The 25,427-nt window shown below is 33.8% G+C and overlaps 1 protein-coding gene across 1 annotated transcript in view; it reads left to right on the top strand.

Moving 5' to 3' along the window:
* Nucleotides 1-25,427, top strand: part of LOC136039767 (teneurin-a-like) — a gene marked incomplete in the record, with an annotated part of 538,588 nt that overhangs the window by 210,290 nt on the left and 302,871 nt on the right. The window contains 1 exon segment of the mRNA XM_065723631.1: nucleotides 10,359-10,514. Within this exon segment, the coding sequence (XP_065579703.1) occupies nucleotides 10,359-10,514 (156 nt within the window).

Genomic DNA, 25,427 nt, shown 5'->3' with positions numbered 1-25,427 from the left:
ACCATCAGTTTTATCATCTAGATATCTTTAATAAGGCCCAATCCTTAGATTTTTTTTCTTTCAGTGTTTCACTATCCATGGCTTACGGGGTTCCTGTTTCTTCACTTTCATTACCTTAAGAGGACGTGCACTATCAAGGTGAAGTGCATGGCATGGCACTAAGAACGAGGGATGATAATAAAAGAAAAAATTCAATATTCAAGATTCAGAAAATTCAAAATTCCGGTGGAGGGGCTAGGACAGGGTATTCCTCCTCTGATTACCCCCATGTGTTAAATATATAAATCTCAAAATTATTCACTCTTTTATTTTTCGTACTTGGTTTCATCTATATTTAATTATATGCTAAAAATTTTATTTATTTTTTGTCCTTTTGCAATAAGTATTTAAATAAATTTTCACCCTGCTATACAGTTGAAAAAAATTTGTAATTTCAAGATGGACTTTTATATTCTTGTTATTCGTTCAAATATAATTTAATTACTCAAAGAAGTTTTGCTGAAGACTATTTTTCAAAATTCATGAAGTTTTTGTTGTTTTTCCTTTTCATTTGAAATGAGTACTTAAGTATATTTTTGCTCCATTGCGTGGATTAAACGAAAGTTTCATTTTAAAACTGGACATTAGCACACCTGTTATAGTAAAAAGTCCTAACTGACAGATTAAAGTTGTGGATATCCTAGAAAATTAAGTTCAAAAGGATTGAGATAGAATACATTTCAGCTATTTGCTTGTTCTGTTTTTTAAATAAACTGCCGTTGCTGATATTCAAGTTTTGGTTTTTATTTACATAAGATTTGCATTTTCACTGGATATATTTTTTCTTCGCTGTTTATCGTTTTTGTTTTTGTTTATTTATAATACTCCGTACTTTGTGTTTCTTATACTTTTACGGGTAATAAAGTTCATTCATTCATTCGACATTGAGATACTTAAATTCTATTTTTTTTTGTTTTTTAGTCCAATCAATTAATTTATCTTCTTTGCTGTAACGCATAATTTCAGATACTTTAAATTGCTCCTATGCTGCCTTCCTGACGTGGGACCCTACAATCTCACCCTGGACATAAACGATGCATCTCAGTTTTTCCTGTGTTTCCCTACTTAGAACTGTTGAGGGTCAATCGATCTTAATTATAAAATAGAAGGATGTGTGCAAAACACAAGGATGATCAACAAACATAAACGTAGAAAACAAAAATAAAAGAGAAAATATAATACTAAGCTATGGAATAGAAAAAACTGTACACAGAAAACTAAAATTAAAAGTAATAAAGGATTGCTCTTTAAGAGCGATTAAATAAAAAAAAACAAGTTTTTTAATTGCAAATAAGGAGCGAAATTAAAACTTAAAACGAACAGAAATTATTCCGTATACGAAAGGGGCTGTCTCCTCCTCAACGCACCGCTCTTTACGCTACAGTTTGACTCTTTGTCACAGCTCTACTTTTTAAAACAATAAAAAAAAACTTTAGCGTAAAAAGCGAGGCGTTGAGGAGGGGACAACCCCTTTCACATAAGAAAAAATGTCCGTTCCTTTTAAATTTTAATGTCGCTCCTTACTTGCAATTAAAAAAGCTTGTTTTTTTATTTAACATCTGAACATTTTTAATTTAAGCATGTTTTGATTTTGGTTTACCCCACAAGATTAAATTAAACGAACTTTGCATATTATTTTTTTTTTGGTAAATGGCTTTCTCATAGTTTTCATCGGATGATTTTGATAAGAAAAGAGGTGGAGGAGGAGGCCTAGTTGCCCTCCAAGTTTTGGACACTTAAAAATGCAACTATTTTTTTTCTTTTACGAACATTTTTGTTAGTAATAAACATACGTACCTTACGAAATAACTTACCTAACGAACTTCTATATTTTTGCATTTTTATTACGTAAATTAGGGGGTTTAACCCCCTCTTCAATACCTCGCTCTTTACACTAAAGCTGGAATTTTGTCCCAAATCCTTGAGAATAACCCCTGAATCACAAAGGCCGTAGAATAAATAGTTGAAATTACTAAAAACACTTTAGCTTAAAGAGCAAGGTATTGTGGAGGAGACGAACTCCCGTATATACGTAATAGCTTATGTTCGTTTTAAGTTTTAATGCTGCTCATTACTTCCAGTTGAAAGAAATTATTTATTTTCTCATAGTTTTTTTTTAATAATGCTAGAAAATCCTACACACCCTTCATGAAAATTTTCTTCCCTCATGATGAATTCTTCCATGGAAAGATCCTCACACGTAACACCCTCCCTATGGCCCACCTTCCCCCCTCCAAGCGTGAAAAAGTCCCCCTGAAAGCGTCTTTACACTCCATAATAACCATTACTAAATGTAAAACAATGATCAGAGTTTGTAACATGGAGCCCCTCCCCCGGGGACTGTGAGGGATTAAGTAGTCCCCGAAGACATAGTTATTAGTTTTTTTACTAAGCTGAACAGAATGGCTATTTTAAAATTGTGACCCGGCGACCTCGGGTAAATAATATGCGTGGGAGGGGGCCTAGGTGCCCTCGATCCTTGGTCACTTAAAGAGGATACTATAACTTTTAATTTTCATTAGAATAAACCCTCTTGTGACGATCTAGGACCACTGGGTCTATACGATCACCCCTGGAAAAAGAAAATAAATAAGCATCCGTGATTTGTCTTCTGGCAATAAATACAAAATTGTACATTTCAAACAGTTCGTGGTAACGAACTGTAGTAGGCCTAAGGAGCGACCCGGCTCAATAGTAACCAAAACTCTAAAAAATGGAATTTTGATATCAATAGCTACATCAAAAGAATCGCATTTTAATGCTGATTTGAAATATATAAGTTTCATCAAGTTTAGTCTTACCCATCAAAAGTTACGAGCCTGAGAAAATTTGCCTTATTTAGGAAAATAGGGGGAAACACCCTTTAAAAGTCGTAGGATCTTAACGAAAATGACACCATCAGATTCAGCGTATCAGAGAACCTTACTGTAGAAGTTTCAAGCTCCTATCTACAAAAATGTGGAATTATGTATTTTTTGCCAGAAGACAAATCACGGGTGCGTGTTTATTTGTTTGTTTTTTTGCTTTTTTTTCCCCCAGGGGTCATCGTATCGACCAAGTGGTCCTAGAATGTCGTAAGAGGGCTCATTCTAACGGAAATGAAAAGTTCTAGTGCCCTTTTTAAGTGACCAAATAAATTGGAGGGCATCTAGGCCCCCTCCCACGCTCATTTTTTTCCGAAAGTCAACAGATCAAAATTCTGAGATAGCCATTTTGTTCAGTATAGTCAAAAACCATAATAACTGTGTCTTTGGGGATGACTTACTCCCCCACAATCACTGGGAGAAGGGCTGCAAGTTACAAACTTTGACCAGTGTTTACATATAATAATGGTTATTGGGAAGTGTAAAGACGTTTTCAGGGGGATTTTATTTTGTTTGGGGGTGGGGCTGAGGAGAGGGGGCTATGTTGGAGGGTTGGAGGATCTTTCCTTGGAGGAATCTGTCTTGGGGGAAGAAAAATTCAATGAAAAGGGCGCAGGATTTTCTAGCATTACTATAAGAAAACAATGAAAAATAAACATGAAAACGTTTTTTTCAAATGAAAGGAAGAAGTAGCATTGAAACTTAAAACGAACAGAGATTATTACGCATATGAGGGGTTCTAAAAATACCTTAGCATAAAGAGCGAGGTATTTAGGAGGAGATAAATACCTTGCTCTTTATGCAAAAGTATTTTTAGTAATTTCAACTATTTATTCTACGGCCTTTCTGATTCAGGGGTCATTCTTAAAGAATTGGGACAAAACTTACGATTTAGTGTAAAGAGTCAGGTATTAACGAGGGTACAAACCCCGTCGTATACATAATAAAAACATAAGGTTATGAAAATTTGTTACGTAAGTTAATTCTTAAGTTACGTATATTTTTTACTAATAAAAACGTTCGTTAAAAATTAAAAGTTCTAGTGGCCTTTTTGGACCACTAAGCAACCAAAAAATTGGAGGGCAACTAGGCCTCCTTCTCCACCCCTTATTTCTCAAAATCGTCTGATCAAAACTAAGAGAAAGCCATTTAGCCAAAAAAAGAATTAATATACAAATTTCATTTTAATAATTTATGTGCGGAGAGCCAAAACCAAACATGCATTAATTCAAAAACGTTCAGAAATTAAATAAAAAAAACTAATTTTTTTAGCATAAAGTAAGGAGCGACATTAAAGCTTAAAACGAACAGAAATTACTCCGTATATGAAATTGGTTGTCCCCTCCGCAATCCCTCGCTCTTTACGCTAAAGTTTGACTCTTTGGCACAATTCTACTTTTTAAAACAATTAAAAGCTTTAGCGTAAAGAGCGAGGGATTGCGGAGGGGACAACCCATTTCATATACGGAGTAATTTCTGTTCGTTTTAAGTTTTAATGTCGCTCCTTACTTTCAGCTAAAAAAATTAGTTTTTTTTATTTAATTCGTAGATAGGAGCGTGAAACTTCTATAGTAGGGTTTTCTGATACGTTGAATCTGATGGTGTGATTTTTCTTAGGATTCTATGACTTTTAGGGGCTGTGTCCACCTATTTTCTAAAATAAGGCATATTTTCTCAGGCTCGTAACTTATGACGGGTAAGATTAAACGTGATGAAACTTATATATTTTAAATCATTATTAAAATGGAATTATTTTGATGCAACTAGTGGTATCAATTCCTTTTTTTTTAGTGTTCCGGTTACTATTGAGCCGGGTCGCTCCTTACTACAGTTCCTTACCACGAACTGTTTGAAAAGCGGTCTAAACATTAACTTTAAACTTTAAAGGCTAATCTTCAAATATTATAATTTATAATTAAATATATACTCCTTGATATTACGCAGCTCTTACAAATACTTTTGGCTGTTTTTTTTTTAACTCATTAATTTTTACGAAAATGTCGTTTTATTAACCATACAATTTAAATGAAGAATAAGTAGTTTATAGTTAATTTAGGTACAACAGTAAACGTTGTCAAATAAATTAGTTTAGAACTGCTTTATTTATTAATTAAACTGCTTGGTCAGCAAAAATAACTTGTTAAAAAAAAGACTAAGAAAATGAATAAGCTACCAAAAGTAATCGTACCAACTCAAGAAAATGTTGGGAGGGGAGCAAAATATATTTTAGAATTTAGGCGTGAGAATTTTTTCAATAGAAAAAAGTATTTCCTAATGAAAATACAAAAAAAGTATCTTTTTGAAATCCAGAGAGGGGGTTAAAAATATAAATGGGGAAAATTCAACTTACTCCCCCTTTTTCTTCGAATTGGTGCCACTGAACGAAAGGCTACGAATGTGGATGATACAAAATATATATCATATCTTCTAAATGAGCTGGTGTGATTGATAAAACTGTTTTTTGCGATTGGTAAAATTAAATAACTGTTTTATTAAAGAAAGACCCTCAATTTCAAACGATAAATCAAATAAAAAAAACTAATTTTTTTAGCTGAAAGTAAGGAGCGACATTAAAACTTAAAACGAACAGAAATTACTCCGTATATGAAATGGGTTGTCCCCTCCGCAATCCCTCGCTCTTTACACTAAAGCTTTTAATTGTTTTAAAAAATAGAATTGTGGCAAAGAGTCAAACTTTAGCGTAAAGAGCGAGGGATTGCGGAGGGGACAACCCATTTCATATGCGGAGTAATTTCTGTTCGTTTTAAGTTTTAATGTCGCTCCTTACTTTCAGCTAAAAAAATTAGTTTTTTTATTTAATTTTTGGACGTTTTTGAATTAATGCATGTTTGGTTTTGGCTCTCCTCACATAAATTATTAAAATGAAATTTGTATATTAATTCTTTTTTTGGCTAAATGGCTTTCTCTTAGTTTTGATCAGACGATTTTGAGAAATAAGGGGTGGAGAAGGAGGTCTAGTTGCCCTCCAATTTTTCGGTTACTTAAGAATGCAACAAGAACTTTTAATTTTTAACGAATTTTTTATTAGTAAAAAATATACGTAACTTAAGAATTAACCTACGTAACAAACTTTCATAATCTTATATTTTTATTATGTATACGAGGGGGTTTGTACCCTCGTTAATACCTCGCTCTTTACACTAAATCGTAAGTTTTGTCCCAATTGTTTAAGAATGACCCCTGGATCAGAAAGGCCGTAGAATAAATAGATGAAATTACTAAAAATACTTTAGCATAAAGAGCGAGGTATTTATCTCCTCCTAAAAACCTCGCTCTTTATGCTAAAGTATTTTTAGAACCCCTCATATGCGTAATAATCTCTGTTCGTTTTAAGTTTCAATGCTACTTCTTCCTTTCATTTGAAAAAACGTTTTCATATTTATTTTTCATTGTTTTTTTATAGCAATGCTAGAAAATCCTGCGCCCTTTTCATTGAATTTTTCTTCCCCCTTGACAGATTCCTCCAAGGAAAGATCCTCCAACATAGCCCCCTCCCCTCAGCCCCACCCCCAAACAAAATAAAATCCCCCCAAAAACGTCTGTACACTTCCCAATAACCATTACTATATGTAAACACTGGTCAAAGTTTGTAACTTGCAACCCCTCCCCCAGGGATTGTGGGGGAGTAAGTCATCCCCAAAGACATAGTTATTATGGTGTTCGACTATGTTGAACAAAATGGCTATCTCAAAATTTTGATCTGTTGACTTTGGGAAACAAATGAGCGTGGGAGGGGGCCTAGATGCCCTCCAATTTTCTTGGTCGCTTAAAAAGGGCACAAGAACTTTTCATTTCCGTTAGAATGAGCCCTCTTGTGACATTCTAGGACCACTTGGTCAATACGATAACCCATGGGGAAAAGAAAAGAAAAACAAAAAAAACAACAAATAAACACGCACCCGTGATTTGTCTTCTGGCAAAAAATACAAAATTCCACATTTTTGTAGATAGGAGCTTGAAACTTCTACAGTAAAGTTCTCTGATACGCTGAATCTGATGGTGTCATTTTCGTTTCCCCCTATTTTTTTAAATAAGGCAAATTTTCTCAGGCTCGTAACTTTTTATGGGTAAAACTAAACTTGATGAAACTTATATATTTAAAATCAGCATTAAAATGCGATTCTTTTGATGTAGCTATTGATATCAAAATTCAATTTTTTAGAGTTTTGGTTACTATTGAGCCGGGTCGCTCCTTACTACAGTTCGTTACCACGAACTGTTTGAAGATGAATTAGATTATCGACTTTTTTATGTGTTAATTGCTGTTTGTTTAGTTATTTGATCAGGTAAAAAGTTTAAACCAAATAGTCTTTGCTTAATGTTGATGAGCGTTTGATGGTTTTGTTTAACTCAATCTATATTCCCTTTTATTCTTAATTAACGCAATATTAGCTTTTAGTTAGTGTTTCTATGGTTTTTTTTTGACAGTTCATCTGTGATTGGTCAACTATTGAACTCCCTAACAGGCCATGTATTAATCTTAGCAACGGATTCAGCTAAGTCTTTCTGATTAGAAAGTTAGAAACCTCACGATTCTCCAGGAAATTGAGGCGATTACTTCGACGTTTCTATAAGTAGAAATTTCTCTCAATTTAGGGTTAGAAGAAATGATTCTGAATCAGTTAAAGGTAAAGACTTATCTCCTCAAAGATTACACTTGTCCTATGCTATCTCTCTTGAACAAAATGAGGAAAAAGATTAGTTTTGAAACTCGTTTTTCAAAATGAAATAAAAAATACTTTTGAAAAAAATGTTGGTTGTCAGAGAAATATGCTTCAAGTTTAACATCAGACCATATAGTAAATCAAGAGCTAAAACACGAGGCATCTTTACACACTGGTGGCTGGATATCTAAATTGAGGGGATAGAGGGATGCCCGGAGCCATAGAAGGCATTTCTTGAGGCATACAAATTAGATTTGGGGACAAGAAGCTACGCAGAGCTACAAAATTCAGTACGAAGATTCTCTGGTGCATATACAAAATCACCATTATAGGTGGTATTTAACTCAGAGGTATACATAAGGGGGATATAAGCACGGCTGCAAAACTTAAGCTTGCGGTGAACTTGTTCTGATATTCCCTCTAGACTTACAAATCTATATGCGAATGCAGAATGTTTTATATTTTTTTATTTATATATATATATATATATAACACTTTAGTCTCCAAACTCACTAAAAAACTTTAGACGAAGATTCAAACCATGGGATATTCATGACATATTTGATAGCTAATAAGGTCAAAATTTGTGCTATTATTACCCTTAGATATAATTTTTAATCTTAAAAATTCTAACTATGCCAGATAGGACAAAAATAAGCTATAGTTTTTGGTGATTTAGGTGAAAAAGGCGCTATTTCAAAGTTTTTTTGTTTTTATAGTTTTTTTAATATCTCTTTTTATAGTAAAAAGAAATTTTGCTTTCCTTTTTTTTAGTGTGTGATAAAATGTACACTAATGTCTAATCATAGAGGCCAAAGAAAGTATGGTAATTATGTAGACATTAACGTGGTTGCTGTAGGAAGTAAACTAGTATGATTTACTGTAGGAAGTAAACTAGTATGACTTTTTAGACTTAGAGATACTGTAAATTAAGTCTTAATAGAAGAAACAGTGTGGTTTTAGGAAGGGGTAAGAGATGCGACGACCGAATTTTCTCCCTTAGATTAATAATTACGAAGTGCCCGAGTCACCAAACCCCTTTAGTCCTCAGTTATGGACAAGCATTTGATTCAGCTGATAGAAGAGCTTTATTTAATGTTCTATCCTTGTCGGGGTCGCAGATAAACCCATTAAAGTGATTTTTGCTATGTATGAGAAAATAATTGCTGTGGTTAACATAGGAAATGAGGTTAGTCGCTGGTTTTGAGTTAATCGGAGCCTAAGTAGGATTGCGCTCTATCCCCTTGTATGCGGAACATTTTGATGGACTTCGTCCTAAGGAGCCCAGAAAATGCAACGGGAGAACTCGGAATCAAATGAGGAAATAAAACCCTCTTAGACTTAAATTATGCTGATGAGTTAAGCTATGAAAATTTTTAGCAAAACAAATGAATTTTTGGAGGTTTTTTCAAGTCCAGGGTTCAAGAATAGGTTTAAAAATTAATTTTAAGAAGACTAAATGGTTAAAACTAGGATTAGGAAGAGGTAATGCTGAGTAATATGAAGATCGTTCAAGTGGATAGCTTCCCTTACTTAGGTAGTGTTATTAGTAAAGACTGTGAGTGCTGTGAAGATCTTAAACGCAGATCAGCCAAGGCTCAGAATGTTTTTACACAGTTCAAAAAGAGTTTGGAAGAATAAGAAGATAAGTATGCGAACCAAGACTCGAATAATAGAAGTGATGGCATAATAATAATAGAAGTGCCCCAGTGATGGCAGTGGACAAATTTGATTCTGACCTATGGGCGCTCCGAAAAAACTGACAAGGATTTGCTAGATGTTTTCCAGAGAAATTTCCTACAGATTGTTGTGGGTAATCAACTGACTGACCATATCCCGTCGATTTTGAATTCAAATCAAGTTACCATCAAGTCATTGACCAATTGGAGACAAAGCCAATAAAGGTAGTCTGAGTGTGAGGCAAAGCTGGCATAAGCCTTTTTCAGGATTGTATAAAAAAATGGATTGTACGAAAAATGTGGTTCAATTCCGCTTTCCAGGTTTTAATGAAAGAAAGGTTGAGATGGCTATGGCACGTTCAGTTGATGAAGGATGACAGATTACCGAAGATTGACTTTGTCGGCCAACCGTCTAGGGCCAAACAAAAACAGGTCGTCCCCGAATGGGGTGGGAGGATGTCGCACGGAAATATTGAAGGGAAATTGGAGCTTTTGGGAGGGTGTGAAGGGGGAGGCTTTGAATAGATTGGTATGGAGGAACTGCGTATGTAGCTGTGTTGGAATCAGGCAGTTTGATGCTGCAGCGAGTTGTTAGTAGTAGTAGTAGTAGTAGTAGTAGCATAGTATTACCTGTACAAAGGTACGTATTCTTACTTGGAGGTTTAATTTTCATCTTAAGCAGAAAATGTTGAACAAAATCGTTTAAACTAGAGTTTCAGCATCGAAGCCTTGCTGTAAAGTAATATTACATAATTTTAAACAGTCTCACATTTTATCTGATAGTACTGAAAATCCTTTACTAAACGTTCTACCAAGTCTAAAGGCCCAGTTTCAGAAGAAAAGGGGTTAAGGTAAGAACAAACGCTCACATATTTTTGTATGTATTTACATCCTTTTTATATAGATTCTTTTTAATATATATATATTACTTTTATAAGTAATTTAACCATATAAATAATGTGTAAATTCTAATAATGTATAATATACAATTATACTCATTATTTAGAATGTACTCACATTTACACGTTCATTTTTTTCACGTTTTATTATTTAAATATTGAGTTCATTTCAAGTTGTGTTCCTTGTTTCAGAGGGTTGTCCTATGGAGTGTCAAGGGCATGGTGAGTGCACAAGTCAAGGAGGAGTTGGAAATGAATATTACTGTCAATGCAAAGAAGGATGGTCGGGCAGTGACTGCAACATTCTCCTTGAAATGAACTGTGACGATGATTTTGACAATGATGGTGGTAAGAGCTACAGACCATAATTTACTTATTAAAGTTGAATGTTTGAACATTTTAAAAATTTATATTTCTTTCTCTTTCAATACATTGAAAAAATTCAATATATTCAATGATTAAAAAAGCTTTTTAAAGACTTTCATTTCATATCTGATAGCTTTTCAATCATGCCAGAAACCCTCTCTGGCAAAATGTTTTCCCAGGAATCCCCCCCCCCCTAAAGGAAAGCTGTATCTGGAGAAAATTCCTCAATGGAGAATTTCTCCCGTAGAAAAATATCCCGTGGAAAAATTTCCAGACAGTTTCAATCCCACTCCCAGAACATCCCCACATGTAATATTGAGCAGGCAAAGAAAAGTAAGACAAATAAAAAGAATTTCTAAAATGGATTCTGGCGAATTCTCCCAGCGTAAAATTTCCCCTGGAAATTTCACCCTTGGAAGCTTCTCTATGGAAAATTTTTAATGTGAAAAATCCCCCAAGTAAAAAATCTACCCCCTCCAAAAAATCTTTGTATACTTCCCTGTAACAAATACTATATGTGAACAATGGGTAAATTACGAAACTTACAACCCCTTCTCCAGCGACTCTGTAAGTCATGCCATTTCTAAGAGCATAATTATCAGACTTTTCAACTACTTTGAATCAGATAGTTACATCAAAATTTTGATCGGGTGATTTTGGGGTAAAGGGGGCATGTGAGGAGAGCTAGTTGACCATCATTCTTTCGGTCACTTAAAAAGCGGACTAGAAGTTATGATTTTGGATAAAAAGAGCCCTCTCCCGAATTTCTAGAATCACTGGTTTGATGCTAATAACCCTGCGAAAAAAAAAACATCCGTGATATTTCTTCAGGCAAAAAATGCAAAGTATTACACTTTGTATATGGGAGCTTCAAAGCTCTATCATAGGGTTCTCTGGTATGCCGAGTGATTTTCATTAATATCACTTGTTTTTGGAGGTGTTTAGGCCCCCCCCTTTTACGAGAATTGGGCAAATTTTCTCGGCCTCTCAACTTTTGATAAGTAACATTAAGCTTAATGAACTTTATACGTTTGGATTCAGCATAGAAATTCAATTTTTTCAATGTGTCTAATGATATCAACAGTGGGCCACTGAGGAGGGGGGTGGGACAGGAGGGCAGTTGCCCCTCCAATAATTTGAAAAAAATTACAATTTATTAAGTAGCTTTAAAACTGATGCTCATTTTAAGTGACAAATTTCCTCTTTAAAGTGAGCAGATAATTTTTTTTAATTAATCTACGCTGGTTTTTAACACAAGGAATACGAGAAAAAGAGGATTCCATTACACTTTATAATATGTTCCACATTCATATTTTTCCAAATAAGCTGCCTTTGAAACCTTATCATCAAACAAAATATGAGCCTAGTTAATTGCAAAATTGAAAAATGTTCTATGCTTTGGGTTTCGCCATATTTGCTCATGCCAATTTTCTCTCTCCCCTGATATTTAAGGTGATTTAACTTCCTAAAATCTATCAGTTTAACATTAGATTCTATTATTTTAAAACTTTCAAAAATGGAAATAAACACACGCTCTACATCTGCAAATGGGACAGAAATGAAAAGAACAGAAATGGAATCATTTTCATACAGTGAATATAATTTCCTGAATGAAATAAAAAAATCATCGAAAAAGAAAATAAGACTTAGTGCTTTTTATAATGGTATTCTTACTATAACTAAATAGGTCAAGTCGGTTTTAGTTAGGTCATGGAATTTTGTAGAGGGGGATCCGCTCCAGGACTCATCGAATTGTTTTACTTTTTATGTTTTTTAATTTGGAGTTATTGAAATCTATTGTTTTCTTTTTATAATTTATATTCTTTTCTATTTTTTCCTTTTATGTGAATCCTTTTGTGCTGGATTCACATACTAACCCACTAATGTAGGATTGCCTCTATCTACAATTAAATAAATAAAAAACAAGTTTTTAAATGAAAGAAAGGAGCCACATTCAAACTTAAAACGAAGAGAAATTACTCCGTATATGAAAGGGGCTTTTCCTTCTCAACGCTCCGCTCTTTACGCTAAAGTTTGACTTTTTCTCTTAACACTACATTTTAAAACAGTAAAAACTTTAGCGTAAAGAGCGGGGCGTTGAGAAGGAAAAGCCCCTTTCATATACGGAGTAATTTCTGTTCGTTTTAAGTTTTAATGTCGCTCCTTACTTTCATTTAGAAAACTTGTTTTTTTTATTTAATTTCTGAACGTTTTTGAATCAATGCATGTTTTGATTTTGGCTCTCCGCAGAGGAATAATTAAAACGAAATTTGTATATTTATTTTTTTGGCTAAATTGCTTTCTCATAATTTTGATCGAATGATTTTGAGAAAAAAAGAGCCGGGGAGGAAGCCTAGTTGCCCTCCGATTTTCGGTTAATTAAAAAGGCAACTAGAACTTTTAATTTTTTACGAATCTTTTTATAAGTAAAAGATATACGTAACTTATAAATTAGCTTACGTAAAGAACTTTTGTATTCTCATGTTTTTATTAAATACATGAGGGGGTTCGCCCCCTCGTCAGTACCTCGCTCTTTACACTAAAGCTTAAATTTTGTCCCAATTCATTAAGAATGACCCCTGAATCACAAAAGCCGCAGAATAAATAGTTGAAATTACTAAATATACTTTAGCGTAAAGAGTGAGGTGTTAGGAGGAGGTGAGCCCCTCATATGGGTAATAATTTCTGTTCGTTTTAAGTTTTAATGCTGTTGCTTACTTCCAGCTGAAAAAAAAAACTTTTCCATATTTATTTTTTCATTGTTTTTTTTTTAAGTAATGCTAGTAAATCCTGCGCTCCCTTCATGGAAATTTTCTTCCCCCATGACAAATTCCTCGATGGAAAGTTCCCCCAGCCTATCCCCCCTTCTCAACCCCTGCCTCCAACCAAAAAATCCTCCTGAAAACGCCTGTACACTTCCCAATAACCATTACTATATGTAAGCACTGGTCAAAGTTTTGAACTTGTAACCCCTCCCACGGGGACTGTGGGAGAGTAAGTCGTCCCCAAAAACATAGTTATAAGGTTTTTCGACTACGCTGAATAAAATGGCTATCTCAGAATTTTGATCCGTTGACTTTGGTAAAATAATTAGCGTGGGAGGGGGCCTAGGTGCCCTCCAATTTTTTTGGTCACTTCAAAAGGGCACTAAAACTTTTCATTTCCGTTAGAATGAGCCCTCTCGCAATATTTTAGGACAACTGGGTCGATACGATCACCCCTGGGAAAAAAAAAACAAACAAAAAAACAAATAAACACGCATCCGTGATCTGCCTTCTGGCAAAAAATATAAAATTCCACATTTTTGTAGATAGGAGCTTAAAACTTCTACAGTATGGTTCTCTGATACGCTGAATCTGATGGTGTGATTTTCGTTAAGATTCTATGACTTTTAGGGGTATTTCCCCCTATTTTCTAAAATAACGCAAATTTTCTCAGGCTCGTAACTTTTGATGGGTAAGACTAAACTTGATGAAACTTATATATTTAACATCAGCATTAAAATTTGATTCTTTTGATGTAGCTATTGGTGCCAAAATTCCATTTTTTGGAGTTTTGGTTACTATTGAGCCGGGTCGCTCCTTACTACAGTTCGTTACAACGAACTGTTTGATTAAATAAAAAAAAAAAACATAAGGTTTTTTCAAGTGAAAGTGAGGAGCAAAATTAAAACTTATAACGAACAGAAATTATTCCATTTATAAAGGGATTCGAACCCTCATCAATACCTCGCTGTTTACGCAAAAGTTCGAGTTTTGTTCCAATTCCTTAAGAATGATCCCTGAATCACAAAGGCCGTTTATTTAGAATAAATAGCTCTTTCTAAAACACCAAAAATAATTAAGCATAAAGATCGAGGGATTGACGAGGGGGCGAACCCCCTCTTATACGTAACGTAACCATTTCTGTTCGTTTTAAGTCTCAACGCTGCTCCTTACTTCAGTTGAAATAACTTGTTTTTTATTTAATTTTTGATCTTTTTTTAAAATATTCCGGGAAACCGGCACCTTCGTGGAAAATTTGCCCATGAAAAATTCCTCCATTGAAAGATCTTCCCATGTAACCCTTACCCCCAAACCCTCACCCCACCAGAAAATATCTCCTTGATAACGTCTGTAAATTTCCTAATTACCAATATTGTATGTAAACAATGGGCAAAGTTGGGGATTAAAGTTGCAAAGTAAGGACTGTGTGGGGATTAAGTCGTCCTCAGAGACATAGTTATTAGATTTTTCGACTATGCTGAACAAAATGGAAATCTCAAAATTTTGTTCCGGTGAATTTGGGAAAAAAGCATGGGAGGGGGCCCAGTTGTCCTCCAATTTATAATACGATCAATCCCGGGAAATCCCCCCTGAAATTGTCAGTAAACGTCCCAACAACCCATATTACATGTAAACAATGGGCAAAGTTCATAACTTGCAGCCCTTCTCCAAGGGACTGTGGGGGATCAAGTCGCCCTCACATACATAGTTATTAGATTTTTTCGACTATGCTGAACAAAATGGCTATCTCAAAGTTTTGATCCGATGACTTTGGGAAAAAGTGAGCGTTGGAGGGGGCCTAGTTGTCCTCCAATTTTTGTTCACTTAAAAAGGTTCGACATTGCTGAAGAAAATGGCTATCTCAAAATTTTGATCCGGTGACTGGGAAAAAAAGAGCATGGGATGGGGCCTAGTTGCCCTCCAATTTTTTGCTCACTTAAAAAAATGCATTAAAAGTTTTAATTTCCGTTCAAATGAGCATTCTCGTGAATTTCTAGGACCACTTGGTTGATACGATCACCCCTGGGAAAAAAACAAACAAACAAAAAAAAAACAAATAAACACACATCCGTAATTTTTCTTCTGGCAAAAAATACAGAATTTCACATTTTCCCAGATGAAACCTCTACAAAAGGTGTATCTGATATGCTAAATCTGATGGTATGCTTTTCGTTTGGTTTATTCTGACTTTTAGGGGGTTTTTCATCTTTTTTTCGGGAACTAGCTGTTGGGGTGGTGCTTCGCGCCACCCCAACACCTAGTTGGTGGGGGTGCTTAGTCGTTACGCGCCATTGCAGTTGTGTCCCTGTGTCCCACCTGTGAATATATATATATATATATATATATATATATATATATATATATATATATATATATATATATATATATATATATATATATATATATATATATATATATATATATATATATATATATATATATATATATGTGTGTGTGTGTGTGTGTGTTTTTAACTACGTAAAACTTGCGAATATACAACATTCTTCGCTGTCCCATTGTCTGGGCATATAAATAGATTGTCAGGTTTACCGACTCTTGAACATGTAACACATAATTGTCCTTGGGAAAACAATCCGTATTCAGATTTATACCTCATGATTCTAGTGATTGCCCTTGAGCTTTGTTGATGGTGATTGCTAATCGAACATTCCCTGTGTCGCCGTTTATCTCTGCCTCATTATGCTTTACGAAATGTCTGCTGAGAATAGAATAAAGTGAATTTAAACAAAATATGCATATCTTTCTCTCAATTTAGAAATTTTTTGTAAGCGGCATCAACCCATTCTATTTTTCTATTGTTATCGGCTTTTTCATGCAATACTAGGAGACCGAGCTTTGCTCGTGAAGGGAATTATAGACATAAATACGATATTTAGTGTAACCCCCTCCGGAAATGTATACCCTCCATACCCTGATTTACACAAGAAAAATTTTTTCCGCAGTTTTTATATAATTCGTTTTTGAACAAAGATACAAAGGGGAAGGTAATTTTGAGACTCTAGTAGTCAATTATCCCTTCAGATTGGCATTCCTGGTAATTTTTAATTAATTTAAGGTTTCTACCGTAATGATGCCAAGAATATTTCAGATTTTCTGGATATTCTTAGTCAAACAATACCCAAAGGGTAAGTTAATAATTCTAACTTTAACTTTAGATTTTTCAAGTACTTTAAAATTTCAAATGCGGTATCGTGTCAATATATAATGTTACATAATCTGTGTGTAATACTTAGACTTATCCTATAACTTTATCTAGACAGTGTAATTGCGCTGCCTAGGATTTTTTTGGTTTTATGTGGCCCACTCATATCAATGCTATTTATTAGCATAAATCGGCAAACCCGCAAACAAATCAATTTAATAAAAAATTCTAAATAACAGTTCAATAATCATTTACTTCAAAAAATTAAAATTTACACAGTCAAAATTCACTCAAAATTACGAGCAAATGGATAGCGGGATACCCGGGGCTATTACAACGAAGCTTGATCTAATCATGAGATTGAGCCTCCTGTACTGGGTGTGAGGGTTGGGGGAAGTGAGGAGGCTATGTACTGCAGCATTAGTGATCAATCTGAGCCGAGTGTATACGACATTTACTTTTGCCCACCCGAAAGCTTTTTATGGTATATTACTGCCGTCTGCAGCAACTCATCACTGACAATTTTAGTAAAAAGCCAAGCACCAGTAAATATTTATGACTGTTTAATGTGTTTTTATCATTTACTAGCTGATGGGGTGGCGCTTCGCACCACCCCAACACCTAGCTGGTGGGGGTGCTTCGCCCCCCCCAAGCCCCCCCGCGCGCGTAAGTTGTTACGCGTCATATTAGTTACGCGCCATTGTAGTTGTGTCCCTGTGTCCCACCTGTGAATATAGATAAAAGAGAAAAGATTTATCTTTTCGTTATAGATATATATATATATGTTTTTAACTACGTAAAACTTGCGAATATACAACATTCTTCGATGTCCCATTGTCTGTGCATATAAATAGATTGTCAGGTTTACCGACTCTAGAACATGCAACATAAAATTGTCCATGGGAAAAACAATCCGTATTCAGATCTATACCTTATTATTCTAATGATTGCCCTTGAGCTTTGTTGATGGTGATTGCTAATCTAACATTCCCTGTGTTCCGGTCGTCATTTATATTCCCAGTATCCCGGTCGTCATTTGTGTCCCAGTATCCCAGTCTGTAATTTCTCTTTGAGCGTCCCGTTCGTCATTTATATTCCCCGTGTCCCGGTCGTTATTTGGGTCCCGGTGTCCCCGTCTGTAATTTCTCTTTGAATGTCCCGGTCGTCATTTATATTCCCTGTGTCCCAGCTTTTAGTTTTCTTTTTCTCCTTTATTTTTCAGTTTTTCTCCTTTTTTAGTTTTTTTTCTTTTTCAGTTTTTAGTTTATTTATTAGTTTTAGTTTTTTTTTCTTTGTATTTTTTTTGTAGTTTTTACCTTTTTTTTTAGTTTTTTTTTTTTAGTTTTTAGTTTTTTTACCTTTTTTGTTTTTTTTTTAGTTTTCTAGCTTTTTTAGTTTTTTAGTATTTTATTTTTAGTTTTTTTTTGTAGTTTTTACCTTTTTTAGTTTTTATCTTCTTTTGTATTAATGCTAAAGCCAAGGTTCAAACCTGGAGCCTCTCGGACCTAGAACCTGAAACATAACGCTTTACCAACTCAGCTACTTCGGCTTGAATACATTCGTTTTGAGGAGCTTCCTCGGGTGTTGCCATTGTTGGTTCTTCAGTCATTTTACAATTAGAAATTTCTCTTTCAACGATCTTCATACAATTAAAAATTTGTCTTTGAACGATATTCTTAAATACCTGTGGCCTGGTCGTCATTTATATCCCCTGTGTCCCGGTCATCATTTGTGTCCCGGTATCCCACTCTGTAATTTCTCTTTGAGTGTCCCGGTCGTCATTTATATTCCCTCTGTCCCGGTCGTCATTTGTGTCCCGGTCTGTAATTTCTCTTTGAGTGTTTTTTCTTTTAGTTTTTTTTTTTTTTAGTTTTTTACCTTTTTTCTTTTTTCAGTTTTCTTTTTCTTCTTTATTTTTCAGCATCACTATGAAATACATATCGCCGAACCTTAAGATCCCTAATCTACCATTTGTAAAAGTATTTACTTTTTCAGAATATTGTATTTTCACTTTTTCAAAATTATATGCATAAATATTACAAAACTTTAATGTGCTGTGTTGGGTCAACATCTTTAAATGTAATTTTTATGTCTGTACTGAGTGTGATATCTTTTGCATTGCGTTGTTACACCAACCACATCCTTCATCTTTGTTTAATCTTTTATCTACCTCTTGTACCTAGAAGTTAATCTTTGCAAACGATGTGCGCTGATGGTATGCCTATGTACTGGCGACTTTTACAGCTTACCATGCTACAAAACAAGAAAAAAGGAAAAGAAATGACAAGTAGTAAAAAAAGGAAAAGAAATGACAAGTAGCGAAAAAAGAAAAAATTGAATAATTTCGACATACAGCTTGTATTTCCAAATATGAGATGCTTACTGTTTATGTTGTTTCAGTTACTCAATCATTCAAAATATGAAATACTACTACTATATTTGGTTTGTCTATTTACAAAATTAAGTTTTAAGTTTAAGCTTTTTGAGACAACTTGTTTTTTTTTTGTTTATTACCATTTTTCAAACCCTTCCAAGAAATTGCCTTTACTCCACCTCTGTTTAATATCTCTCTTGGAAAATTCCCCACGAAACTTTCCTTCCCAGGGAAAATTCATCCCATGGAAAATACCCCCCGATCCTTTAGAAAATACTCCCGAAATATTTCCATATGTTTCCCAATAACAAATACTATATGTGACGAATGGGCAAATTTCACAGCTTACAGCCGTTTCCCCGTTGACTATGGGGGTCATTTCATCCTTTCAACTATATTTGACCTTTCAACTATGTTAAACCAAAATAGCTAGGCTATCTTTTTGGAATAAAAGGAGACTGAAAGGAATGCTGGTTGCCCATCATCTTTTTGTCACATAAGAAATACACTAACAATTTTGATTTCCGATCAAATGAGCCCTCTCCCGATCTTTAGGATCACAGATTTGATAAGATCGCCCTTAGGGAAAATAAAAGAAAACAAATAAATGCGCATCCATGATCTTTCTTCTCGCATAAAATGCAAAATTCCATGTTTGTCTATATAGGAACGTGAAAACTCTATAGTAGGGTTTTCTGGTATACTGAATTTAATGGAGGGATTTTCATTAAAATCACTTGAATTTCTTAGGGTTCCTAGCCCCTCGTTTTTCAAAAATCAGTTAAATTTTCTCGGGCTCGCAGCTATTGATGGGCACCCTCAACTAAATGAACTTTACATATTTGGAATAAGCATAAAAACAACTCTTTTTTGAATCTATTGGTATCAAAATTCTGTTTTTTTTTTGCAGTGTCAGTTACAATTTAGCCAAGCTGCTCCTTACTTATTGTTCGTTAGCACAAACTATTTAATTAACCGAAGGTAGAAAAGTTAGGCATTAGCTTGCCATTGTTTCTTCATGCATTTTTTATGGCATCCTTTTAGTTCTTTGTATAATGAATCCAATCATTAACGGTTGGATTTGATGATTTGGAATTTTATTGAGACTTTAAAAATTATTTTTGTCTAAATATAATTGGTGTTCATTAATGACAAATTAAATTAGGGGCTTCAATGGGCTAGGGAAATAATCCGCTCCTCTCCCCCCTTTGATTTTTGCCTCCTAGATTTTAACACTACCTTTTCTGTATGCTCATTGGAAAAAACTTCCGCCACTCCAGATTTTAACAAATACGTTTTGACCCCTCCCCCTTCCTTTGCATTTTGATGAATTGACACCCCTGCGCTCATTTATTATTTAATAAGACGAATTCATTCTTGTTATTAATTAAATTTCAAGGTTTATTTGTTTGTTCTATGAGCTTTTTCTAGATCTTTTTATTAAAAATTTTGACCCATCCCTTATCAGGGACGTTAAAGAAGTTTACTACAGACATTAATCAGTTTAAAAGGGCAATGGTTCTTTCTATTTTCATATCTTTATAACGCCGAAGCATTTGCACGATTGCTTTCAATTGCTTAATCTTTTCAGGCATTGTTATGGAGGCAAGACTCTTTGAGCAGCTTCCTCGGCTGTTGCCATTGTAGGTTCTTCAGTCATTTTACAATTAAACATTTTTTTTTCCACGATCTTCTTACAATTAAAAATTGGTCTTTGAATGATTTTCTTAAATACCATTAATGACGTCATCGTCATAACAAACATGACGACAACTAACTTCATGACGACATGATGACATGACGTCACTCGATAGACCCACAGATAAACAACTTATTTTTATATATATAGATTCCCTCTGTCCCGGTCGTCATTTGTGTCCCGGTCTGTAATTTCTCTTTGAGTGTTTTTTATTTTTAGTTTTTTTTTTTAGTTTTTTACCTTTTTTCTTTTTTCAGTTTTTCTTTTTCTTCTTTATTTTTCAGCGTCACTATGAAATACATATCGCCGATCCTTTGTTTTTTTAACTAAAATCTGGTAGGCATTCATGACCTTATCCAAGTCAAAGTCCCAAACCCAATCATCATCGCTATCATTTTCAGTTTTGATAAGTTTTGACTCTCGCTGTCCAGATGGATTTTCATCTAACTGCGCAGTTTTGCGTTCTTTAGCCGCAAGGCTGTTTTCTTGCTGTTCTTGTGATTCCTCGGCACGCTTTCTTTTCTTACTTTCTCTATGAGTCGCAAGTTTTTTGGCATAGACTCTTTGAGCAGCTTCCTCGACTGTTACCATTGTAGGTTCTTCAGTCATTTTACAATTAAACATTTTTCCGTCCACGATCTTCTTACAATTAAAAATTTGTCTTTGAACGATTTTCATAAATACTTTTAATGACGGCATCGTCATAACAAACATGACGACAACTAACTTCATAACGACATGATGACATGAGCTCACTCGACAGACTCACAGACAAACAACTTATTTTTATATATATACTAGCTGTTAGGGTGGCGCTTCGCGCCACCCCAACACCTAGTTGGTCCCCCAAGCCCCCCCGCGCGCGTAAGTCGTTATGCGCCATCTTAGTGACGCGCCATTGTAGTTGTGTCCTTGTGTCCCACCTGTGAATAGATATATATATATATATATATATATATATATATATATATATATATATATATATATATATATATATATATATATATATATATATATATATATATAAATATATATAAATATATATATATATATATATATATTTATATATATATATATATATATATATATATATATATATATATATATATATATATATATAATATATATATATATATATATATATATATATATTTATATATATATATATATATATATATATATATATATATATATATATATATATATATATATATATATATATATATATATATATATATATATATATATATATATATATATATATATATATATATATATATATATTTGTTTTTAACTACGTAAAACGTGCGAACATACAACATTCTTCGCTGTCCCATTGTCTGTGCATATAAATAGATTGTCAGGTTTACTGACCCTTAAACATGCAACATATAATTGTCCATGGGAAAAACAATCCGTATTCAGATCTATACCTCATTATTCTAATGATGTGTCCCTGTGTCCCGGTCGTCATTTATATTCCTTGTATCCCGGTCGTCATTTGTGTCCCGGTGTCCCAGTTTGTAATTTCTCTTTGAGTGTCCCGGTCGTCATTTATATTCCCTGTGTCCCGGTGTCCCGGTCGTCATTTGTGTCCCGGTGTCCCGGTCTGCAATTTCTATTCGAACAATCCCTGTGTCCCGGTCGTCATTTATATATCCCACCTGTGCCCCAGGCGTCCCCGTTGTAGTTGTGTCCCTGTGTCCCGGTCGTCATTTATATTCCCTGTGTCCTGGTGTCCTGGTGGTGATTTGTGTCCGGGTGTCCCAGTCTGTAATTTCTCTTTGAGGTTCCCGGTCGTCATTTATATTCCCTGTGTCCCGGTCGTCATTTGTGTCCCGGTGTCCCGGTCTGTAATTTCTATTCGAACAATCCCTGTGTCCCGGTCGTCATTTATATTCCCGGTGTCCCGGTAGCCATTTGTGTCCCGGTGTCCCGGTATGTAATTTCATCAGTTGACAAACATGACGTCAGTCGTTGTCATTTATATTCCCTGTGTCCCGGTCGTCATTTGTGTCCCGGTGCTTTGTTGATGGTGATTGCTAATCGAACATTCCTTGTGTCCCGGTCGCTTTCTCTTTGAGTGTCCCGGTCGTCATTTATATTCCCTATGTCCCGGTCGTCATTTGTGTCCCGATGTCCCGGTCCGTAATTTCATCAGTCAACACAGAAACATGACGTCATCTGACAGATCCACAGACACACAACTTATTTTTTTATATATATAATAGCTGTTGGGGTGGCGCTTCGCGCCACCCCAACACCTAGTTGGTGGGGGCGCTTCGCGCCCTTGCCCTTGAGCTTTGTTGATGGTGATTGCTAATCGACCATTCCCTGTCCCGGTGTCCCGGTTGTCATTTACATCCCCCTGTTTCCCCCGGTGTCCCCGTTGTAGTTGTGTCCCTGTGTCCCGGTCGTCATTTATATTCCATGTGTCCCGGTCGTCATTTGTATCCCGGTGTCCCGGTCTGTATATACATTCGTTTTTTAGTTTTGTTTTTCTCCTTTATTTTTTTCCTTTTTTTTCTTTTTTAGCTTATTTAGATTTTTAGATTTTTTAGTTTTTTTATTAGTTTTTAGTTTTTTTTTCTTTTTAGTTTTTTTACCCGGTCGTCATTTATATCCCCCTGTTTCCCCCGGTGTCCCCGTTGTAGTTGTGTCCCTGTGTCCCGGTCGTCATTTATATTCCCTGTGTCCCGGTCGTCATTTGTATCCCGGTGTACCGGTCTGTATATACATTCGTTTTTTAGTTTTGTTTTTCTCCTTTATTTTTTTCCTTTTTTTTCTTTTTTAGTTTATTTAGATTTTTAGATTTTTTAGTTTTTTTATTAGTTTTTAGTTTTTTTTCTTTTTAGTTTTTTTGTATTTTTTACCTTTTTTTTAGTTTTGTTAATTTTTTTTTTTTACTTATGTCCTGGTCGTCATTTATACTCCCTGTGTCCCGGTGCTTTGTTGATTGCTAATCGAACATTCCTTTTGTCCTGGTCGCTTTCTCTTTGAGTGTCGTCATTTATTTTTTTCTTTTTTCGTTCTTTTAGTTTTTACCTTTTTTAGTTTTTTTTAGTTTTTTAGATGAAATTTTTTTTTAGTTTTTTCCTTTTTTTCTTTTTAGTTTTTTATTGGTTTTTACCTTTATGTTAGCTTATTTTTCAGTTTTTTCCTTTTTTTAGTTTTTTTTTATTTTTTATTTTTTTTAGTTTTTTACCTTTTTTTAGTTTTTTTAGTTTTTTTAGTTTTTTAGCTTTTTTACTTTTTTTATTAGTTTTTAGTTTTTTTGTAGTTTTTGCCTTTTTTTAGTTTTTTCAGTTTTTTTTTTAGTTTTTTATTGGTTTTTACCTTTATTTTAGCTTATTTTTCAGTTTTTTCCTTTTTTTTAGTTTTTTTTTTAGTTTTTAGTTTTTTTAGTTTTTTACCTTTTTTTAGTTTTTTTAGTTTTTTAGCTTTTTTATTTTTTTTATTAGTTTTTAGTTTTTTTTGTAGTTTTTGCCCTTTTTTTAGTTTTTTAGTTTTTTAGCTTTTTTATTAGTTTTTAGTTTTTTTGTAGTTTTTGCCTTTTTTTAGTTTTTTTAGTTTTTTAGCTTTTTTATTTTTTTTATTAGTTTTTAGTTTTTTTTGTAGTTTTTGCCTTTTTTTAGTTTTTTCAGTTTTGACGTCACCTGATCCAGTTTTTTTCAGGTGACGTCACCTGATCCACGATCCACAGATCCACAGACAACTTATTTTTATATATATAGATAGTTTTTTTTTTTTACTTATGTCCTGGTCGTCATTTATACTCCCTGTGTCCCGGTGCTTTGTTGATTGCTAATCGAACATTCCTTTTGTCCTGGTCGCTTTCTCTTTGAGTGTCGTCATTTATTTTTTTCTTTTTTAGTTCTTTTAGTTTTTACCTTTTTTAGTTTTTTTTTAGTTTTTTAGATGAAAATTTTTTTTAGTTTTTTCCTTTTTTTCTTTTTAGTTTTTTATTGGTTTTTACCTTTATTTTAGCTTATTTTTCAGTTTTTTCCTTTTTTTTAGTTTCTTTTTATTTTTTATTTTTTTTAGTTTTTTACCTTTTTTTAGTTTTTTTCAGTTTTTTTAGTTTTTTAGCTTTTTTACTTTTTTTATTAGTTTTTAGTTTTTTTTTGTAGTTTCTGCCTTTTTTTAGTTTTTTCAGTTTTTTTTAAGTTTTTTATTGGTTTTTACCTTTATTTTAGCTTATTTTTCAGTTTTTTCCTTTTTTTTTTAGTTTTTTTTAGTTTTTAGTTTTTTTAGTTTTTTACCTTTTTTTAGTTTTTTTAGTTTTTTTAGTTTTTTAGTTTTTTTGTAGTTTTTGCCTTTTTTAGTTTTTTTAGTTTTTTAGCTTTTTTATTAGTTTTTAGTTTTTTTTGTAGTTTTTGCCTTTTTTTAGTTTTTTTAGTTTTTTAGCTTTTTTATTTTTTTTATTAGTTTTTAGTTTTTTTTGTAGTTTTTGCCTTTTTTTAGTTTTTCAGTTTTGACGTCACCTGATCCAGTTTTTTCAGGTGACGTCACCTGATCCATCCACAGATCCACAGACAACTTATTTTTATATATATAGAAGATAGATAGATTATCTATATATATAAAAATTTTTTGAAAATTTTAATAAAAAAAAGTTTTTGAGCCGAATTTCTAAGCCTACCATACAATATTTATTGGATAAAATGTATTGGTCAAAGTAGTGATGGTGTTCCGGCAATGGAAGGCTGTCAGAAAGGTTTGTTTAAACAAATTCAGCAATTAACCATTAACTTCATATGGATGCCCTGCATCATCCATAGACAAGCGTAGAAGGCCAGACGCCTGCATTTACATTTAAATATAATTTGAATGTTTTAGATTTGTAATGACACAAAATATCGTTTACCTAATAGCAGACTCTTTACTAAATAAC

This window comes from Artemia franciscana, chromosome 20, assembly GCF_032884065.1.
Source record: "Artemia franciscana chromosome 20, ASM3288406v1, whole genome shotgun sequence".
Classification (NCBI taxonomy): Eukaryota; Metazoa; Arthropoda; class Branchiopoda; order Anostraca; family Artemiidae; genus Artemia; species Artemia franciscana.
The sequence above is the reverse complement of the archived record's forward strand: the minus strand, read 5'-3'. Positions and strand labels throughout refer to the sequence as shown.